The 21,906-nt window shown below is 38.9% G+C and overlaps 3 protein-coding genes and 1 pseudogene across 3 annotated transcripts; 2 read left to right on the top strand and 2 right to left on the bottom strand.

Annotated features, from left to right (window-relative positions):
• The first annotated feature begins 3,236 nt into the window (after positions 1-3,236).
• On the top strand, positions 3,237-4,480 carry LOC107496933 (LOB domain-containing protein 12-like). The gene is made up of 2 exons (XM_016118255.3): positions 3,237-3,493; positions 4,074-4,480. The coding sequence occupies exons 1-2, from the start codon at positions 3,338-3,340 to the stop codon at positions 4,431-4,433; spliced, it is 516 nt and encodes a 171-aa protein (XP_015973741.1). The 5' UTR covers positions 3,237-3,337; the 3' UTR covers positions 4,434-4,480.
• A 3,041-nt stretch (positions 4,481-7,521) lies between these two features.
• Positions 7,522-12,125, bottom strand: LOC107496982 (cytosolic endo-beta-N-acetylglucosaminidase 1). The gene is made up of 11 exons (XM_016118318.3): positions 11,499-12,125; positions 10,733-10,870; positions 10,248-10,357; positions 10,024-10,135; positions 9,832-9,939; positions 9,392-9,504; positions 9,203-9,284; positions 8,913-8,993; positions 8,772-8,824; positions 8,562-8,697; positions 7,522-8,354 (listed from the first exon to the last, which is right to left on the bottom strand). Exons 1-11 carry the CDS (start codon positions 11,862-11,864, stop codon positions 7,677-7,679), a joined length of 1,977 nt encoding a protein of 658 aa, XP_015973804.1. The 5' UTR covers positions 11,865-12,125; the 3' UTR covers positions 7,522-7,676.
• Positions 12,126-12,262: 137 nt separating this feature from the next.
• LOC107496934 (RNA polymerase II C-terminal domain phosphatase-like 4) lies at positions 12,263-13,463 on the bottom strand (annotated as a pseudogene).
• A 623-nt stretch (positions 13,464-14,086) lies between these two features.
• LOC107496918 (uncharacterized) lies at positions 14,087-16,249 on the top strand. The gene has a single exon (XM_016118242.1). The coding sequence runs from the start codon at positions 14,087-14,089 to the stop codon at positions 16,247-16,249; it is 2,163 nt and encodes a 720-aa protein (XP_015973728.1).
• The last annotated feature ends 5,657 nt before the right edge of the window (positions 16,250-21,906 follow it).

Genomic DNA, 21,906 nt, shown 5'->3' with positions numbered 1-21,906 from the left:
ATATGATTTTATAAATTAAATCAATTTTTAACATTATATTTTATATTTTAATTTTTAAGAAAAATTAATAAACAAAAACATTTTCAAGATTTCGACAAACAAATCAGTTTTTAATTCATTTTTTGTTAGGATGATTACCCAAAGCAATTCTAAAAAATTTTAAAAGCGGAAATTTTAGTCTCTAATAAAATTAATACACAGATCAATTCTTAACATTTTTTTGGAACTAAAATGTACGCTTTTAAAATCTTTGAGGACTGATTTGGATAATTACTCTACCAGAAAATAAATGGGGACCTGGCGTAGTAAAAATTGGAGAATATTTTTGTGTATTAATTTTTTTTAGAGACTAAAATATCCATCTTTAAAATTTTTCGGATTGATTTAAATAATTACTCTTAAATCAAATACAAAAATAATTTATTTCAAGTGCACCTTAAACAATTCTGAAAATGAGAATTCGGTTACTAAACTATTTTGAAAATTAAAATTTAAAAGAATGGAATAATAGGGATCTAACTCTATATATTTTAATGATAAAAGTTTTAGTATAATATCATAAAATTGTTTTTTTTCCAAAAATTAAATATAATATAATAAGTACCATAACATTCACCTTTTATATATATATATTTCAACAATAAAATGTGACTATTAAAAGCTAGAAGTTACACTTATAATTACGTATACTACTGCATGCGTGGTTAAAATGATGAATAAAATTAAACAATGAAATTAAATTGAGGGTGTGAACTGTGATTCTGTGAACAGTGAAGTGTACGGTACTGTCAGTGATAATATACAGTAGGGTTCTAAATTTGTCATTAATATGAAAAAAATATATGGTTATTATATCAAGGTTCACGAGACTAATAATAATCTTCAATTCCTAACACAACTTGTCAGAAAGAAATTCTATTTCTTGGACTAGCTTGAATTTGATTGATGCGGAAGATCTAATAACAACCTATTCAAAGTTTTGGCTATGACCGAATTGAAGAAGAAGAAGAAGAAGTAGGAAAAGAATATATATGATCGTTCCACGGGGAAACTATCTACAAAAGATTATTGTTTTGTTTTTATTCATTCAAAATTAAGATTAATCATGTCAAAATCTAATATTGAAATTTAATATTTCATTGCTTGCTATTTAATTTGCTACTAGTTACGTTCGACTATAATAATTGCCATTGGCCTTTAAACTAAAATTAAATATTGATGTTGATATGATCTCACTTCATGAAATTTTTCCCTCTCTCATATTGAGGTACTTGTTCTTTTTATAGGATCAAACTTCAGTAATTAATATAGCCTTTTAATTTTTCCTACAGTTCTTATATTATGAAAAATATTAAATTTATGTACATATATACTTGTAGTCATTGAATTTATATTAAGGCTACTTTAATTTGAATATAATTTTGATGAGTTTGACCTTAATGAATAAATTTTCTCCTTCTCTTTTTGATTGAGGAAGATCATATATGTTCAGCTAGTCAATGAATTGAGTCAAACTAGTTAATTAGCTATGTATATAACACACAAATAATAGGGGTCTATATAATATAAATACTATTATTATGGTAGTAGTGATAAGGTTGGTTGATTAGAGAGTTGAAAGAAATTTTGATGAGTGCAGTCACGTGAATGTTTTTATGTTAGTGTGTAACGCACATTCATGTATGTTGAGTCTCCTGTATCCTTTAATGGTAGTAGCAACACCATACTTAGTCAAACAACGTGTAAGCCATACTTGCCAACTTGCCCATAACACTCACTGTCTTCATTTGGTGGTGGGTACGTTAGTTAGTTAATTAATTAATTAATTCATTATTATAATTTATAACCATTAGTTTTAGTTTTGTTTCCTATTTAATTCGAATGTCCACCACTAAGACATTAGTAATTTATTTTTTTTTTTAAATATTTGAAAGACAACAAAAATCAATTAAAAATTACTTTAGTTTGTATTTATCAATTAGTATGGTAATAAATACGTAATTATAGATGTTATATGCATAAAATTATAGATATTAAATTAAATAAGATAACTTTAAATTATTGTCTTTTTAATATTGTTAATTATCTTTTTCTTCTAATTTAGAATAACTAATCTTCAAAGGATAGATTTTAGAAGAAGCTTAATTTAACTGAATAATAATTAAACCATATAGTGTCTTGTTGTGGTAATACTATTTTTAATTTTTTTTGTGACTAATTTTACATTATGAAAACAACCTAAAAACACATAACCTAAGAATTTTTTAAATAAGTAACAAGAAAGATTTTAAATTTGGTGAAATTGCACAAAATTTACAGTGATGAAAAATGCAACAATAATCACAATTCAAAAGACCAACACTTTTAGTATAAAAATTGGTTAATGTTGATTTAAATATAAAGCAAAATCAAAGAAAACATGTTTCGTCATCTAGAATTTCTCTAAAACTATTCTCTAAAACATAAAGATGAGTCATGTAATTTGGTATAGTAGTATGGCAAAGTAATATTAAAAGTAATTTTTATCTAAATATTAGGGTATGACGTTGTAACGTTGCTTAGGTCACTAATTTTGGCGAGATTAACAACTTCATTATGGTGAAATTAGTTAAGAACTCATCTTGATTGGCTAAGTCAAGGATGCATTTCTTACTCTCAAAGAGTCTAGAGAAAAATAAACACACAACTTATTTAATATATAAATCAATCAACTCAATTTCATAAGTAAAAGGAAAGACATATGCATATTTATATTAATAGGGGAGAGAAAACATTCATGACTCGAATAATGTGGGACTAACTTATAACATAATATAATAATATATGCTAAATTAAACTACTTTAATTAACAACACAAACGTGTAAAGATATATTCTCCTGCATCGGGTGGTTTATACTTTTAGTGAAAAAAATAAAAAATTAATTAGTATTGACTTAAATACAACACAACTATAAAAAAATATTAGTTATGTAACAAATTTTTTTAATCTTATACTATGAAAAAGGGAAGAAAAAAAACTAACAAACTATATCTCAAATGACATAATCATTCAATGCGTATCTAGAAATCGTAGGTTCGAGTTTCACTCCTAACTTTGAAAGAAAAAAAAAGGGGAGAAAGAAAAAAGAAAAACCTATTTAGTAGTTGAAAATGGTTGAGAACACATAGAGGTGGCAAAAACTAATTCAAAAAAACAGGTAGCAGCTATAAATAGCGTCTCATCAAAGCCTTCCATAAACATGTTCTTCGTCAGTTTCTTTATGAGCTTTGTTTAGCACTTGAGGCTTTAGAGCTACCAAAAAAGATTCCTTCTATTTTGACCTTCAAAATAGAAAAATGGGTGGGAATTCACCGTGTGCCTCATGCAAGCTTCTGAGACGCAGGTGCACCAAAGATTGTGCATTTGCTCCTTATTTCCCTGCTGATGAACCCCACAAGTTTGCCATAGTCCACAAAGTTTTTGGCGCTAGCAACGTTAGCAAAATGTTGCAGGTACTTACCTTATATTGTTATATATATATATAATACATGCTCTTTAATTTCCTTTCCTTTTTGTCTTTGATGATTATTTGAAAGGGTATAAAGAGAAACAACCTTGTATGCTTAAATTCTTAACATTCAGGTACTATGTTTTATGGTTATATATGATCATAAAAGCATTTTAAGAATTTCAAGAATATACAATTGAGATCAATACCTTATTCCAGAAAGAGGAATGCTAAACAGTAATCAAAATTTATTGCTTTTGGTCGTAAATTAATCGTTAATGTTCAATTGATGACAAAAAAACAATAAATTCTGATTATTTTTTTACATTTTTCTTTCTAAAATACTTAAAAAAGCAAATTGACGTTGACAAATATAACAGAAGGAAGAAAATAGGTAGAAATTCAAGTGCAATCAACTTTACGTAAAGTTAATAACTGAAAACTGTAAGATGAAAATTTAGTCAAATTATTTAACAGCTCTCAACTATTAACTTCACGTGGAGTTGACTGCACCTGAATTTTCACCAAGAAAATAAGAACAAGTTTTTGGAATGTTTTTAACTTTTGCACAATGATGGTGACAGGAACTTCCGGTGGAGCAAAGAGCAGATGCAGTGAGCAGCCTAGTGTACGAGGCGAATGCGAGGGTCCGGGATCCGGTGTACGGGTGTGTCGGAGCCATATCATACCTTCAAAACCAAGTCTCAGAGCTTCAAATGCAGCTAGCAGTTGCTCAAGCAGAGATACTCTGCATCCAGATGCAGCAGCAAGTAGAAGAAGATCCACCAGTGATGATGATGATGATGCCACCACCTCAACTCTCAAATGAAAATGAACTCTCTCATCATCACTACTTCACTACTTTTGGATCTTCTTCTACCAATAATGTAATTCATGATTCCTTCAAGAGACAAAATGTTTTTGGACATGACATGGTTTCTTGAATAATATTATTACACACCAATTAGTATGTGTTTTAATTTGTCACACATTTTTGAAAGGTTTAAATAATAAAACATTCTTTTTGTTAATTTTTTATACATTTTTCTTTTGATTCATATAACATTGGTTTGGGTTTGTTTAGCCACTTCAGTGCTTAACAAAAAGCAAACTGCCGTTAATTAGTATAATGTAATTAAGTTTTTCTTTTAATTTTATTGGGAAAAAGAAAATTATTTGTGAAGGTGGGATATGTGAAGGAATTCATAGGGTCAACTCTAGCATGTGATTATTCAGTGGTACTGAATTAATACAGTGTGATGTTAATCAGAAGCACGTTAAACAAATAATTACAAGGTACTTCTTGCAAGTTGATGCAGCCAGCCACCCACTTTGGCAAGGGTTGCCTGTTCTTAATTATTTGAGATGGGTGTCCAATTTTCTCATCTTAAATTTTAACATAATATTCTTATAGAGGTAATATCAAAATAGTTCTCAAATTTTTAAGGGTAAACTAAAATAATCTCTTACTTTTATGTGTATGACCAAATAAATTTTAAGGTAAAGTGACAAATAAATTTTTGAAGATTTATTCTTTAAATATATTAGTCTTTAAAAAAAATATCAATAAAATCTTTTACGATATTAGCCGTGGATAAATAGCGTTTAAATTAAATCCTTAAATTCTGATCATCATATCATAACGGGACTAATGTAGAGGTAATGTATCCATATCTATTATGATGAATGATTTCATTGGTACTTTTTTTTAAGAGATTAATCTGTTTGAAGGGTAAATTTTTAAAAATTTATTTGTCATTTTACTCTAATTTTTTTAAATAACCAAGTGTTAAGGGTTCGAATTATATGTTGTACATGTTGCAATCTATTGATCAATAATGATAAACTCTTATATGAAATTTTGATCAATGATGGATTAGTCTTTAACTTGTCGAGTTAGGCTAGAATTGAATTATTTAAATTGTTAGTTGTCAAATTATTAGTTGTTAAAATTTTTTTTTCAATAATCATTAAAAATAAGGTCCGAATAATTGTTATTCAAACCAATCTAAAAACTTGTGCTTTTCCAATACATGAAGAAGTATATGCTACACGCTAGTCCATGCATGACGATAATGAAACTTCGATTGCTTACAAAGCAATAAGTTTCTTATTGGTACAATATTATACAAATTATAAACACTATATATCTATTTTATTATTGTTTTTCTAGAAGGAAATTAGTATATATTGATTAGGCCTGATGATATATATCTATAGTAGATGAACGTGCAGAAGACTATATAGTATATACAGAATTCAATTAATTGAACATTTATGTGAAGGAAAGAAATTATTCATAGCAAAGAGAGGCATGTGTGTGGATATGAATGTCTCTCTCTTACTCTGGATTTTCTCATAAGGATACTTCAAAGTTTGGATTCCTTTTGGACCTTGTTTTTTATCTTTCACATTCTCCTACACTTTTTGGAAGATATTAGACATACCCTTCTGACTTTATTTATTTATTGAAGTTCAAACCCTAATAACATTCTTACTTTTGTATGTCAATTATACTTTTGCATTTCCGAAGCTTGAAACTTAGATGCTTAATTTCAAGCTTGACTTCAATATATGTACATTATTTAAGTCAGTTTTTAAAATGGTTATTTAGACACTTAAGTAATATCTATATATTTTGAATGTAGAAATCAAATATTACACAAAAATATTTTTGCCGTTTTGTGGAGACAAAGAAAGTGATGGGGGGAGCCTCATTTCTATTTTGAGGGCTCGAGAAAGATGCTTCCAAAACAAGAGTTTCATTTTTGTCTTTTTTGGAATTCAGATGCTACTAACCCCCCTTCACCTTTTCTTTATTGACTTTCTTCTTTCTTTCACTTAAGGCAAAGTAAGATTTTCTCACACTTTGGCACTTTGCTTCAACACCAATCAAATTAGATTTTCCTGTTAAATCAATAATCTATTAACATAGTGCAAGTGTGCAACTCATAATTTATTCATCATTGTCAAACGAGATTCATACTGTGGAAAAGACGGTAGAATCGTGTTTCAAATTATTTAGACATGTGAAAAAAATATTAACAGAGCACCCAATTAGAAAGGTGAATGAGATGAAAGATGGATAAGAAGTGAAAGACAGAAAATATCTAAAAAGACCATTCATAAAGTGGTCAAATAAGATCTCCCTGCCGGCATAATACATGATAGAACTCAATAATATCGTTTGATTTATGTAGCCGACTCCACCTTAATGAGACAAGACTTTACTGTTGTTGTTGTCAAACAAAATTTATATGTGTATCCTTTGGTAATTAAAATTACCTACATTTAATAGTTCATATATATAACATACATAATAGGTAATTTGGTTCTTATTATGAAATATTTTTTAACATTTTGTATTAATTGAGCAGTATAAAATCTTAGCTTTCTGTCTTAAGCTAATTAAGAACACCCAAAATATTGTTTGAGACACATTTTATATTCCGCTAAATGGTAATGCTAAGGAGACAGTATCTAAAAAAATTATCTTATGTAATATAATATCTGTAATTATATATTTATTACATCTAAAATTATATAATTATTTAGTGATAATTAATGCATATTAAACAAGACAAATTTAACTGTTTAAACTGATTTTTTATTCTCAACCAAATATTATTGTTATATTCTTAATTCCGCATATATAGTAGAAATGTAAGATGTGTTCTTAGAAGCTTTTAAGTATACATGCATTTAACATTAATTTCTTTGCTTAACCAATAAAACTATGTTAAAGGTCATTTTATAAATAGAACTAGGAGCAAAACTGCACTTAAAACCATTAAAGATGAAGACCTAAATTTAAATTACTTGTGTTAAACATAATCTATACATAATGATATCTTTTTTATTATAAATTATTTATTACTTCCTTATTCGTAGATATCATTATATCGAATAGATTTATTATCATTATAAAACCTACATTAAATAAATTTCACACCCCATTCAATAGTAAATTAGAATGAACTAATTTAATATTCAATATGAAATTGATAAGAAGAAATTTCAAATAACGAGTAAATATTTTGTTTCCTTAAATATGGTTGTTGGGCTAACCAACCTTATTTATTGAACCTTGTAGAGAATAAAACATGGTTTTTGGATGCCAAATCCAAATATAAATAACATGGATACATCATTATTAATTTGTTGCAATGAAAATTAAAGAGGACACTCTACACCTCCAATTGATAATATGGAGACTCATCCAACTTCTGATTTGTGCCATCAACATTGCAAACTTGTATAATAAACTTGAAGCTAGAAGTGGCAGAAGGAACTTCTAGCTCAGAAACATAAAAAGAATTCACATGTGCTACTCCAATGTACTCTTTCACTTTTGATTCATTTTCCATATACACATTGTAGTGTGAAAATACAGAATAATCCTTTTCTTCCTTCAGCTTCCATGAAATTTTAACACTAAGGAGTTTTGAGTCACCCTTAGGACTTGATTTCAAATCTATGTATTCACCATTCACTAGCCATGAATTGGATATGGGAAAACTTGGCTTGTACTCTGAAGGTGTGATTGTGACATGACCAAGAATAGCAGAGTAATCCGTGACGAGATCATGGCCTAGCCGTCGCGAATTCAGTGTCAGTTCATGATCCTGCCTGTAACACATGGCGCGAATTTCTGTCAATGTGTATCCATTCATGTCGATCGTGAATTCGTGCATAATCCATTCAGTGGAAGATCCATCTTGCTCAGTTGTTGGGACTATTTTGTCAAATTTTTGTGAGAGATGATTCACCATTTCTTGTGGTGCAGATAGAATAGACACATTTTCATTGATGGTGGAAGTAACATTGAGTACTAATCCCAACAAAGAATTGCTATCAGATTTCACCTGCATTAGTTTAGCACCAAAATCACTTCCCTAAGAAAGAAGACTAGTCGATACGGATTTTGATCGAATGGTTCGTGTTTGATTCAACAATAACCATGAATCCATGATGAACATTGAATCTAAATTCTAATCATTATGATTAAAACTTGCAGACATATTTGATGTGCATAAGTTTTGTTTTGTCAGTAGTTTAAGAAGATTGCTTACAGAGTAAGTAACTCGGAGAGGCAATTTGGTTAGAAGGAGCTCTGCTTGAAATATTGTCTTCTGGAAATAAGATTTCGCTTTCAAAGTTCCTTGGAATGTAATGTTTGCACCTCCACTGTATGATTTTTCTGTCAAGCTACAACAACTTATAAGTAAGACAAAAAAAATTATCATTCTAAAAATGTAATAAGACAGTGTTTTATGACTTACTCTACAAGAACTTGAATGGAATTCACAGTAGAATCATCAAACATGAGTTGTGGCTGCACATGGATATGTGAGTTAGGATAATGAAGACTTGGCTATGATATACTGATATACATGTATAATATGTATATATATGATGAATACCTGAAGCCCCTGTGAAGAAAGGTTACACCAGGTAGCATTTGATATGTTTATTCCATCAACTGTAATATGATTACCACGTCCCTGAAAAGTAACAAGGAAATGCCAACATTTCAATCATAATGAATGTATTATTACTTCTCCATGTGATTTTCAAGTCACGAGTTCAAGCTGTGGAATCAGCCATAGATACAATTATAAAGTTCAGTTGTTTATATTACATTCTTTGGGTATAACCGTTTTTCGGATCCTGTGTTAATGCGAGATATTTATGCACTGAGTTGTTGATTAACCTGATCAAAATTTGAGTAGAAGGGTAGTGTTACTGGATACTTTCTCACTAGTCCCCATGATTTTTCCACAAGACCCCACCATCTGCATACAGATTAAATTCTTGACACTTTATTACAAACAGCCCAAAAATAGTAAGTTACTATGTATTAACTTATGGTAGTATAAAAAAACAGTTAACAAAATGTTACCTATTTTGAGCAGTCTCAAAATTTGGTTCTTGCTTAGTCTCATAAACCCATCCAGGAGCAAATATTGCTGCAGAGACATCTGCTTTTTTTATCACATCAAGAGCAAAATTTGTCTGAAACGTACCATAGTATAAACACATTAAAACAGATATATAATAATAATAAGAGAAATTCATATACTGTAATGCGTGCACAATATTAACTTTGAAGGGAAAAAATATATCTAATGTTACAGTCCAGCTCTCAGATTAAGTTTAAAGCTGTGGCAGGTCCTAAAATGTCCCTCTTAAGGACATGCAGGCTTATAAAGAATGTAATTTAAATCATATTCATGTAGGATTCTGCATATATCTTGCACGAATTTTCTCAAGATTCATCGTCCAAACACATACTCAAGATATTTTGGTATTGGACTAAAGTGAGAGATAGTTGACACATACATTCCACTGTCCACCACCAAATGTGCCTCTTCCAAATAGATCAATCCCCATGTAAACATCATACTTTCTATCACCAGCAACATCAGCAGAAAGTTTTGGATAGTTTTCCTGCATGGTATTATTTGGTTAAAAAAGAGCAAAAAAAAAAAAAAACTTAAACATCATAATGTATTGTATGAGCATAAGCATTACCTCCCAGGAATAATTGGAAAATATTCCATCACATATATCAAAGAAAGACTTATTATATTTATTTAGTTGATTCTGATAATTTAAGCTACCATCATCAGTAACGCTGTCGTACCTACATGAATATGAAAACTAAAGTATGAGCATCAATTTTAGGCAGCATCATTAATTAATGTGAAGAAAATCAAAAGAAATGGTGATCTTTACACCTTGATATTAATACTCACCAAATTACTAGTGATCCAGGCACCGAAGAATGCATGGTTAATGTTAAATGGTTGACAAACTCTTTCAGATTAGGAATCTGAACACTGTCCAAGTCTATCTCCATATTTAGCTGCAATAATTTGAGTACTACTATATAAATTATTGAATAGATTACCAAAAAAAGTTATTACTCCAGTCAAAGATTTTCAAAAAACAATTATGTTTCAGTTTCCTAGCAAAAATATGCATGATGAAGGAGAATTTTTTGTGTGTATTTATTTCTAAAAAAAATGTTGACACAACATCACCATATAGTGTTGTTTAAGCCCTAAACTCATTTTCCTAATAAAATAGGTATCATGAATGTGAAGAAAAATAACTTATCAAATTAGATAGGGATAAATTACTCCAAACTCCAAAGGTTAAATGCCAAGTATATCATGAAAAGGTTAAGTCATAGGTGTGTAATATGGCATAATTTGAGAGGACAAAAATGTAATTTTACCAGCCATCCATCGAAGCCTAAATGAGAAGCAAGCTCTGCCAAACGCTCTGCATAGATTTGAGCAGACTCCTTTGTTGAAAGCAGTTCATTACAAACATCCCTTCCTCCTTCTCCTTCGGTAAGGAAAGTTCCCAAAACCTACAACACATTTTTAGTTATAATCAAAATCATCAAAGCCCAACTTATAAGTCTCTGAAGAATTCATATGTACAATACACCATTTAATCTCTGATCAATCAAGCTAAATTCTAAAACCAATTTACCTTATAAGCTAATTGTTATGTGGCCACTAATATTATGTCACAACTCACAAGTAAACAATATTGAGTAGTACTAACTAACTAAACAATGAAATTTACTTAAGCAAATGAGTCAAATATGTAATAAAAATTAATGAGCTTTTTGAAATTACTCATCTCAAAAGTTTAAACGATTGGATCAAGTCTTTTAAAAATAGAAAGTTAGTAAAATAAAAAAATGAGTCTAATCATCTTTAAATTAAGATAGTAAATTATTATAAATTTAATAGGAATCAAATTCTCTTATTTTATGACATTATAATTGTTTTATTCTAGAAAATCTTTTTTTTAAACTGTTAGTCACGGACATGTAAATAGTACTTGAAAACAATAAAGATCGAACTCTAAATCTTTTAGTCATAAAAAATTTTAATACTATATATCATAAAATTATTTATCTCAAAAGTTTAAACTGTTAGATAGATGCACGTAAATAACCATATAAAAATGAAAATATGCATGCATACCTTAACAGCATGGCGATGAGCAGTGTTAGTCCAAGTAACAGGAGGAAGAGTGACAAGATTATGAGAAAAGTAGACAAAGGAATCAATTAGATACCAATGCCACAAGGAGTAGGCATCAGAATTGGTCCCTCCTTGGACATACTTATCATCCAAATACCCACCAGCCATGTCATGGCACACTAGAATTTTGCCACGGTTAGAAGAAGAAGTTGGAGTTTGAATAAGGGGAACAGAGGCTTTGTTGAAAGGGTAGTGAAAGGAGTCTAAGTAGGAGCGAGACTCAAGCTCCTTCAATGTCTTGAGTGGGTATGATATGGGCAATGATGCTTGTTTTGGATCAAAACTAGTAATGTCTTTAGACATCATTGTAAATTGCAACGATGAATATTGATTCTGATTTGTACTAGGATGTTTGAGACTAGACTAATGTTATAGATATGAGAACTAGAGAAGAGGACGACTTGAGACTAGGAATAACACCATTGACTTCACTGGTGGAACTTGTGGATAAGATTCTCTTCAATTTTTAATTTATTTTTTTCTCCCACTTCCCAGACAACATAACATGGCTCAGGATTTCTCACCAATCATGATAAAATTCCTACCACTTTTATGAATTTATTAGTTGCATAGACAAGTGACAGGGAATAATGTACGTTCATAATTGGGGATTTATTTATTTAAATTATTTAAATATAATATTTATAAAATTGTATCCATAGAGTATTGACCCATATGCACAATATGAACACAGCAAAGTGTGTGATGCTACAAGAAAAGTTACTAGTTACTACTGCTTTTTCTTGAGGACGAAGCTCTCCTCAGGTTGCTTCTCCCAAAAATAATTTGCAGCCACTATCCATTGGGAATGAACCAAAAATCTCTTCTCTTTCACTGCCCACCGGGCCTTCTCGGTTCCGGCATAAGTAGCCACCACATGTGTCACGGAGGAGTCAAGTTCCATTAAACAAGTGGCTCCCAACTGCTCAGCCATCTTCTGGAGTGATGGTAATACTCCATGGCAGATACGGCTGAAAACAATCACATCCGCCCAAGACTTCCCTTCGAACTGATTTCAAAATCTGCTTACATCTCCTTCAGCTATATCTTCTTTAAGTTCATCAAAGAATTTATAATGGACTTGCTTAAGAACTTTAAGGATTTTATTAAGTGCTCCTTCAGCTTCATCTTCGTCACTCTTCAATTCAGCTAAAGATTTGCAATTGATACCAAATTGCCGGCAACTTGAACAAAAAAAGTGGTATCTTTTCATCAGAATCAAATTATCTTTATGCTTCGCCCATGCTTGTTCTGTATCATCAAGAATTACAACAGCACTTTCTTGGCCCAACACAATATCAAGACCCTTCTGATGCTTTAGAGTGCCATCATCTCGAGAAATCACCTTTGCATTGAAGTATTTTCCTTGAGGATCAAGCAGCTTAGCCATCTCTAATGCATAGGGTCGATCACCCATGGTGTATATGTACATGTCAAACATTTGACTTGCTTCTCTTAGAAATGTGCGGACAAAAGGCCTCAACTTGGTCATCATATGAATTTTATCCAATTTGAAAAGGCTACCTCCAAGAGAATCTGGCTGGGAAATTAAATGCAACTCTTGAGAGTTCAAATGAGCAAGATGAGTGGAATTTAATAGAGTGTGATCTAGATCGAGCATGAGGTACAGCTTCTTATTCGAATCTGTATTGCGCAGTCTAGAGATCTCGTGATGATGGAGTCTGAGTCCCTTGTGTATGTAGGCAAATGTGACACCAGATTCACCATCCAACTTTTGGCCACAACGTATACACATGTCTCCAAAAGAACCAGGATGTGTACACAGTTCTGAAGTAGATTCACCATCCAACTTGCGTCGTTTTATTCTGACACTTTCCAGCTCAGGAGAATGAGTGAAATTTATCAACTCGGCCATGGGAAGTGGGCTTCGACTGATGCAAAAGGGTGAGGAGTTGGCTAGGTTCCACAGCTGCAGGAAGAGAGGCAAGATCAGAGAGAGAGAGAGAGAGAGAGAGAAGTCAGAGAACAATTGAATTGAAAAATGGTTAACTAAATGTTAAATATATTTGAAAGTTATTTTTAACAAATATCTTTTTTAATGGATGTTTTAAAAGACTGTTACGGTCCGGTCCAAACCACGAGCGGGTCGGCCCGACCCATCGAGAACCCGATCCGAGCGACCGAGCCCTTAGCGCTCGCCACGGTGCCAGGACACGCGTCCTCTTCATCCCATCAATATGGTTGAGGAAGCTTCGGGGAAAATGGGCCTGTCCCTCCCAGGGCCCACCTCTGACACGGTATAAATAGGGAAGGACCTACCCTTCCCTCGAGGTACGTCATACCCTTTCATCTAACCATTTTCCCGCCTGCACATTGCTGACTAGAGCGTCGGAGTGTCTTTACAGGTGGCACCCCCCCATTCTCCTTCTGCAACGAGTATTCGGCTACTCGGCAAGCCCAACTCCAGCACGACCGAAGTAGAGGCGTTCCCGCTCCCCCACTACTCACCCGACCTGTCCGGGAACCGACTACCGAACATTGGCGCCGTCTGTGGGGAATCGACCTAAATGGAAGTCGCGCTGGGTCCCGGAGACCAAGCCCGAGCAGCCGGAGCGGAGGGGGCAGCCTCCGTTGCCTCGTTAAGGGGGCGGCGAAGGTCCCCCCGACAACACACAGAACAGCACACGAGAGCACGACCCTTCGGGGGAACAGGCGGCGACAGCGCCATAATAATGCAGGAGCTACGCCATAGGGTCCAGAACTTGGAGCGACAGCTGGCCGACCGGGAGCGGGACGAACGAACTACCGATCCCAGCTACACCCCATCCCCCGAAAGCGAGGAGGAAGACTCTCACCGAAGTCGCCCGCGGCGTACATCCGCATCCCGAACGGAAGCGGAGAGCACGCGGGAGGAGTCTCCTATCCCGAGAAGACGAAATGACACGATCATCTACTCCCGGGGCAGGCTAACCCGCCGAGCGGCAAGAGGTCGCGAAGACGGGGAGAGGAGATCCGAGAGAACACGACAACCTGTGATAATGGGCGTCACCCCATTCCACCGATCTATCCTCGAGGTCCGGTTGCCGAAACACTTCGACAAACCAACGGACATGAGGTACGACGGAACTCAAGACCCTCTAGAACACCTCACGGCCTTTGAGGCCAGGATGAATCTGGAGGGAGTGGGGGACGAGGTAAGATGCCGTGCCTTCCCAGTAACCTTAGCGGGGCCAGCGATCAGGTGGTTTAACGGCCTCCCGCAAGGATCCATCTACAGTTTCTCGGACATCAGCCGTGCATTCCTGGCCCAATTTACAACACGGATAGCGAAGGCAAAGCACCCCATCAACCTTCTAGGGGTAACCCAGAGACAAGGAGAACCGACCAGGAGGTACCTAGATCGGTTCAACGATGAATGCTTGGAAATCGATGGCCTAACCGACTCGGTGGCCAGTCTTTGCCTGACAAACGGCCTCCTCAACGAGAACTTCCGAAAACATCTTACCACGAAACCGGTTTGGACAATGCATGAGATCCAGACGGTAGCCAAAGAGTACATAAACGACGAGGAAGTCAGCCGAGTCGTGGCCGCCAACAAACGGCAGCCCAGCTACAGTCAAACCCGACAACAGGGCAATGGGGAAAGGCCAAAGGGACAAACCAGGGAAGAGGCGCTAAGTAAGGCGCCAAGGACATTCCCCCGAGTCGGGAAATTCACCAACTACACTCCGCTCGCTCTCCCCGTCGCGGAAGTTTACCAACAAATAGCCGAGAAAGGAATTTTGCCGAAGCCCCGACCACTCAAGGACCGTATTGGAGGGAACAAAAACCTCTATTGTGACTACCACAAGGGTTATGGCCACCTAACGCAGGATTGTTTTGACCTGAAAGATGCACTGGAACAAGCGATAAGGGAAGGAAAACTAGCGGCTTTCTCCCACCTAATCAGGGAGCCAAGGAGGCGCTACCGCGACCAAGACGAAGAAGGCAAAACCCGTTCGGCAAAGCGGCGACAAGAGCCAGAAGGCGGAGAACACGGCCTCACTGTGATAAACGTAGTAACGGCCAAAAACGCCGCACCAAGATCCAGATCCGCACACAAGAAGGACACAAAGATATTGTCGATCTCCTCCTCGTCGACGCGAAACTCTAAGAAGCCTCCATTCATTTCTTTCGGCCCAGAAGACCAATGGTTCGACGACGTCCCGGAAAACCCACCCATGGTCATAACGGCCCGAGTGGGGACCGGTCTCGTCAAGCGCATCCTTGTCGACACGGGAGCAGACTCGAACATCATGTTCCGCAACGTGTTCGATGCGCTGGGATTAAAGGATGCCGATCTAACGACTCACCAACACGGGGTCATTGGATTGGGCGACCACTTCATCAAACCAGACGGAATAATATCCCTACCAATCTCAGTAGGACAATCCCAGGACAGGAGATCGGCGATGGCCGAGTTCGTGATCCTCCGAGACTCCACCGCCTATAATATCATTCTGGGAAGAAAAACGATCAATGATTTCGAGGCCATAATCAACACAAAGCTGCTAATCATGAAATTCGTTACCGACGACGGATCCATAGGGTCCATAAGAGGAGACCTTGAGACGGCAGTCGCTTGTGACAATGCCAGCCTCTCCCTTAGAAAGAAGTCCAAGGAGGCGTCCGGTGTGTTCCTAGCCGACCTAGATGCCAGAGTAGACGACAAGTCTAGACCGGAACCATAAGGGGATCTGGAGAAGTTCAGAATCGGTGACGAAGAGGAAAGATTCACGTTCGTTAACAAGAACCTCCCACACGAGCTGAAGGAGCCTTTGGTCGAAATGATAAGAGCCAACAAGGACTTGTTTGCCTGGACTCCGGCCGACATGCCGGGCATAGACCCAAAAATCATCTCGCATCATCTAGCCGTCAAGGCGAAAGCACGCCCAGTGGCCCAACGGAGGAGAAAGATGTCGGCGGAAAGAGCAGAGGAGGTGGCCAGGCAGACGGCCAGCCTCCTAGAAGCAGGCTTCATACGGGAAGTTGACTACTCTACATGGCTCTCGAATGTAGTGTTGGTGAAAAAGCACAACGGCAAGTGGAGAATGTGCGTAGACTATTCTGACCTTAACAAAGCATGTCCCAAGGATTGCTTCCCCCTCCCTAACATAGATGCACTCGTCGACGCTGCGGCAGGATACCGGTATTTAAGTTTCATGGACGCCTACTCCGGCTACAACCAGATACCAATGCACCGTCCAGACGAAGACAAGACGGCGTTCATAACGCCAGGAGGAACTTTCTGCTATAAGGTGATGCCATTCGGCCTAAAAAATGCGGGAGCAACATACCAGAGGCTGATGAATAGGATATTCCACCACCTCATAGGGAAGACAGTTGAAGTCTACGTGGATGACATCCTCGCCAAAACAACACGACCTGACGACCTTTTGAACGACCTGGCGAGTGTATTCGCGTCCCTCAGGCAACACGGTATGAGGCTGAATCCCCTCAAGTGTGCTTTCGCTGTGGAAGCTGGAAAGTTCCTCGGATTCGTGATAACCCAAAGAGGGGTAGAAGCCAACCCGGAGAAGTGTCAGGCGATACTCCAAATGAAGAGCCCAGGCAGTATCAAGGACGTCCAAAGGTTGGCAGGTCGGCTGGCCTCATTATCACGTTTTCTCGGAGCGTCGGCAACAAAGGCCCTACCTTTCTTCAATCTCATGAAGAGAGGAATGGCATTCGAATGGACACCTACATGCGAGGAAGCCTTTCGGCATTTTAAAGAAATCCTGGCGGCACCACCTGTCCTCGGGAAGCCAAAAGAAGGGGAGACGTTATACCTGTACATCGCCATAACAGGAGAAGCCTTGGCCTCAGTTTTGGTACGGGAAGAAGGACGGACACAACAACCAGTCTATTTTGTCAGCAGGGCCTTACAAGGGGCAGAGCTAAGATATAACAAATTGGAGAAGTTAGCTCTGGCACTCCTGACCTCTTCGAGGAGATTGAAGCAATACTTCCAAAGTCACCAGATCGTCGTAAGAACGGATCAGGGGATCCGGCAAGTGCTCCAAAAACCCGACTTGGTGGGGAGAATGATGACCTGGTCGATTGAACTCTCTCAATACGACATACGATACGAACCCCGGCAAGCCATCAAAGCGCAGGCGATGGCAGATTTTCTAGTAGAAGTAGCGAGGGATCTAGTCGAAGACACGAACACACGGTGGAAGCTCCATGTAGACGGAGCCTCCAACCAGGCGTTCGGGGGTGCCGGGATTATCCTGGAAAGCCCGGCTGGAGTCGTATACGAACAGTCAATTAAGTTCGATTTTCCCGTTTCAAACAACCAAGCAGAGTACGAAGCCCTTATAGGAGGCTTAACCTTAGCAGCAGAGGTCGGGGCAACAAGGTTGGAGATATGCAGCGATTCGTAAATCGTCACCTCCCAAGTAAACGGAAGTTATCAAGCTAGGGACTCACTGCTACAGGAATACTTGGAAAAAGTCAAGAACTTGAGCCGAAAGTTTGAAGAAGTCACGATCCAGCACGTCCCGAGAGAAAGGAACACACGGGCAGATCTCTTGTCAAAGTTGGCTAGCACCAAACCGGGAAAGGGTAACCGGTCTCTAATCCAAGGAAAGTTGAAGGAGCCGGCAGTACCGGTCTCTAATCCAAGGGAAGTTGAAGGAGCCGGCAGTCACTTTACACCTCTCGAACCTAAGCCCCTCCTGGTTGGATCCCATTATCGACCTCTTAGAAAACAGCAAGCTCCCCGACAACGAAAAAGATGCCAAAAAGTTAAGAAGGGAAGCCGCTAGATACGCCATCATCCAGGGTCAGCTTTTCAGGAAGGGATTCAATCATCCCCTACTGAAGTGTTTACACCCCGACCAGACGGATTACGTCCTCAGGGAAGTCCATGAAGGATGCTGCGGCCACCATATAGGAGGAAAAGCCCTAGCGAGGAAGCTAATCCGAGCTGGATATTACTGGCCATCGATGATGGTTGACTCCAAGGAATTCGTTAAGAAGTGTGTCAAGTGCCAAGAAAACGCCAACTTTCATCACGCGCCGGCCTCTGAGCTCAGCTTGCTAACGGCCTCTCGACCATTCTCGCAGTGGGGAGTCGATCTCTTAGGACCTTTTCCCGTTGGCCCGGGACAAGTCAAGATCTCTTAGGACCTTTTCCCGTCGGCCCGGGACAAGTCAAGTACCTCATAGTCGCTATCGACTACTACACAAAATGGATAGAGGCCGAACCGCTGGCCAGCATATCCTCGTCCAATTGCAGGAAATTCATATGGAGACAAGTCATAACACGATTCGGTATCCCGGAAGTCGTCATCTCGGACAACGGGACACAGTTTACCGACAAAAAGTTCACAGAATTCCTCACCGGCCTGGGCATAAAGCAGAGATTCTCCTCGGTAGAGCACCCACAGACAAACGGGCAGGTCGAGTCCGCAAACAAGATCATCCTGCAAGGGCTCAAGAAGAGGCTGGATGGCAAGAAAGGCGCTTGGGCCGACGAGCTAGCCTCGGTCCTCTGGTCCTACCAAACAACCGAGCAATCCTCCACTAGAGAGACACCTTTCCGACTAACCTACGGGTCAGACGCAATGATACCTGTAGAGATCGGAGAGCCGAGTCCACGATTACTCCTGGAGGGAATGGAGGAAGCCGTCGAGAAAGACCTGATAGAAGAAACCAGGGAAATGGCCCATCTGGCAGAAGCAGCGCTAAAACAAAGAATGGCCTTACGCTACAATGCCAAAGCACTCAAAAGAAAGTTCGAAGAAAACGACCTCGCCAATTTCTACATGCTATATTTGCCTATGTTATTTTCTAATTTCTAACTTTTTGAGCGACCACTATGAGAACGATGATACGCGGCCTCGAGACTGATCACCCCGGGAGCCCCTCAGTTCAAAAAACACGGTGAACAACCATAACAAGAACGCACGCCATAAACGGCCAACGCGAGTAAACGGAAACGCGAAGTAAATCAACAACGAATAAAACAAGAAGTTAAACTTACGGGAAAACGAACCCACAAACCCATTAACGGGCACCAAAGTCACAATACAAAGGTTCAACAAAAAGAAGTTCAAATAGTACAAACATCACTTCTTCGGCATATCAACAACTTTACCATCCTTAATGGTCTTGAAAACTCCGATCGCCGACACATCGAAGTCCGGAGAAACGATCTTCACCTGAGCTTTGAGGGCCTCTTCAGTCATGAAAATCGCATTCTTGCCCTGCTCCTTGACTTTCTTGTGCTTTCGTTTGAACAACTCGGCCTCCTCCCGGGCAGCCTTGGCAGCCGCCTCCGCTTCGTCCCGCTCTTTCTCCAGAGCGGACACCCGACCTTGCGCAGCGCTCAGCTGGCTCTTCAAGGTCAGCTCTTGCTCCGTCAAACGGGACACGGAGGCATCGGCAGTTTTCAATTTCTCCTCGGCTAAAGCAGTCTTTTTCTGGGCGGCGTCGAGCTTGTTCCCCGCTTCAACCAGCTGATCCTGGAGCGTTTTTACTTGGGTTTTGTACTTGTTATTGGCATCAACCGCAGACTCAAGCTTCCGACGAAGCGAGGCCATACCGAAAAGCTCAAACTCAGCCTTTCGGGCTATGGCCGCGCCACGAAGAAGGGTACGGTACATCCACCGAGCCTGCCCCGAGAGGTCGGTGCCATGGAAATGATCCTCCATGCCCGGAAGCAGCTGGGCATCTATGAAGGTCCCGGCATCAAAATTCCTTTCCATGACAGTCAAAACCCCCTCGGGACTAGACTGCGACCTCTGTCTCTTGAGGGTGGGGATGACGGACAATTCTTCCTCCTCCTCCCGGCGAGAAGAGGACGATTGCCCGGGAATAGGAACCTCGGGAGGAATTGGGGTTGCGGAAGTAGGAGTGGCAACTTTAGCAGACGCGTCGACTTCAGGAGGAGGCACTTCCGGAGGAACCGTCACTTGCTGTCCTCCGGTCTCCTCACCCTCGTCATCCTGAAGAAAGGTTTGATACAAGTTATCCATGCCGGTGACTTCGGCAGAAAGCCCCACTACAGAACAAATTGAAAAATGAACAAGTTAATGGAAGCAGCAAAGGAAAATTCAAACAAGCGACTACACGACAAGAGAACTCACGGATATAATCTCGGGCGGCCTCCCGGTTACCCATGAGGAGATGAGGATTCACGTTATTCCTCCCAAGAACCGCCCACAAAATGTCGGCTATCCGCCGATCCACGGTCGACATCCCTTTATAAGTAACTTTGATAAAAGGATTAGACCCCGCCCCGAAACTCCAATACGTCGGGATGAGGCGCTCCTTTTCCAAAGATAACCAAAATGGGTGACGACCCTTAACCGGGCGGACCTTAAAGTACTTGTCCTTGAACCCATGGTAGGAGTCCTCGAACAAGCCAAAGATTCTCTGGCCCTGGGCAGACCGGAAAGACATGAACCCTTTCTTGTGTTTCCCCTCCTTGGAAGGGTTAGTTAGATTAAAGAAAAAGAGGAAGACGTCAACAGAGATCGGTAGCTCTAAGTACTCGTACACCATCTCGAAGCAGCGAATGGATGCCCAGCTGTTCGGGTGCAATTGAGACGGTGCCACGGAAATCCGGTTTAGGAGGCTCATTTGAAAGGGGGAGAAGGGGATGCGGACCCCGACCTGAGTGAACATGGCCTTGTAAAACCAGATCCAATCGGCAACCCGGGGGGCATTGAAATTAATTTCATAAAGCCGCTCGTGAGGGGTGGGGACATAAACATCATAGTTCGCCTCCTCGTCGGTACCCCCACAGAGATATTCGGCCTGGCGAAATTCCGTGAGCTCCTCCTCACCCATCTGATTGGGAGAGTTCCTGAGGTCGGAAACCACCCACGCATACGGGTCATAACCCGCGGCGGAGCTAGAAGCTCGGCTAACGACACGAGGCATACCTACAGTGGGGGCACCGCGCGGTTAGTCCGTGAGGCCGGAATCCGGAAAAACCCAAAGAAACCCCACGTGTCGTGACCACAAGGGGGACCAAACAAACCAAGACCAGAACGAAAACATAAACCCCCCACGACACACCACAGTCAACAAAAGAAAAAGGAAGTGCATCCACAAAAATGCACCCATGAACAACAGGAAAAGAGCAAGCACAGGAAAAATGACCATGGCAGACATGCAAACAATCATTAAAGTAAAAGGAAAAGAAGTAGTTACCTGGATGAATTGAGAAAATTCAAATAAGGACGAAGCACGCTAGAGCAATGGAAACAACCTCTGTGTGATGAGAACGCAAGAAGGACGAATGGGAAGTATGATCAGAAAAACAAAGTAAATGGAAGAAGAACAGAAACATAAAACTGTTCAAAACCGCTCTAGTGGAAGCGCGAAAGACCTG

This window comes from Arachis duranensis, chromosome 7 (genome assembly GCF_000817695.3).
Source record: "Arachis duranensis cultivar V14167 chromosome 7, aradu.V14167.gnm2.J7QH, whole genome shotgun sequence".
NCBI lineage: Eukaryota > Viridiplantae > Streptophyta > Magnoliopsida > Fabales > Fabaceae > Arachis > Arachis duranensis.
The sequence above is the reverse complement of the archived record's forward strand: the minus strand, read 5'-3'. Positions and strand labels throughout refer to the sequence as shown.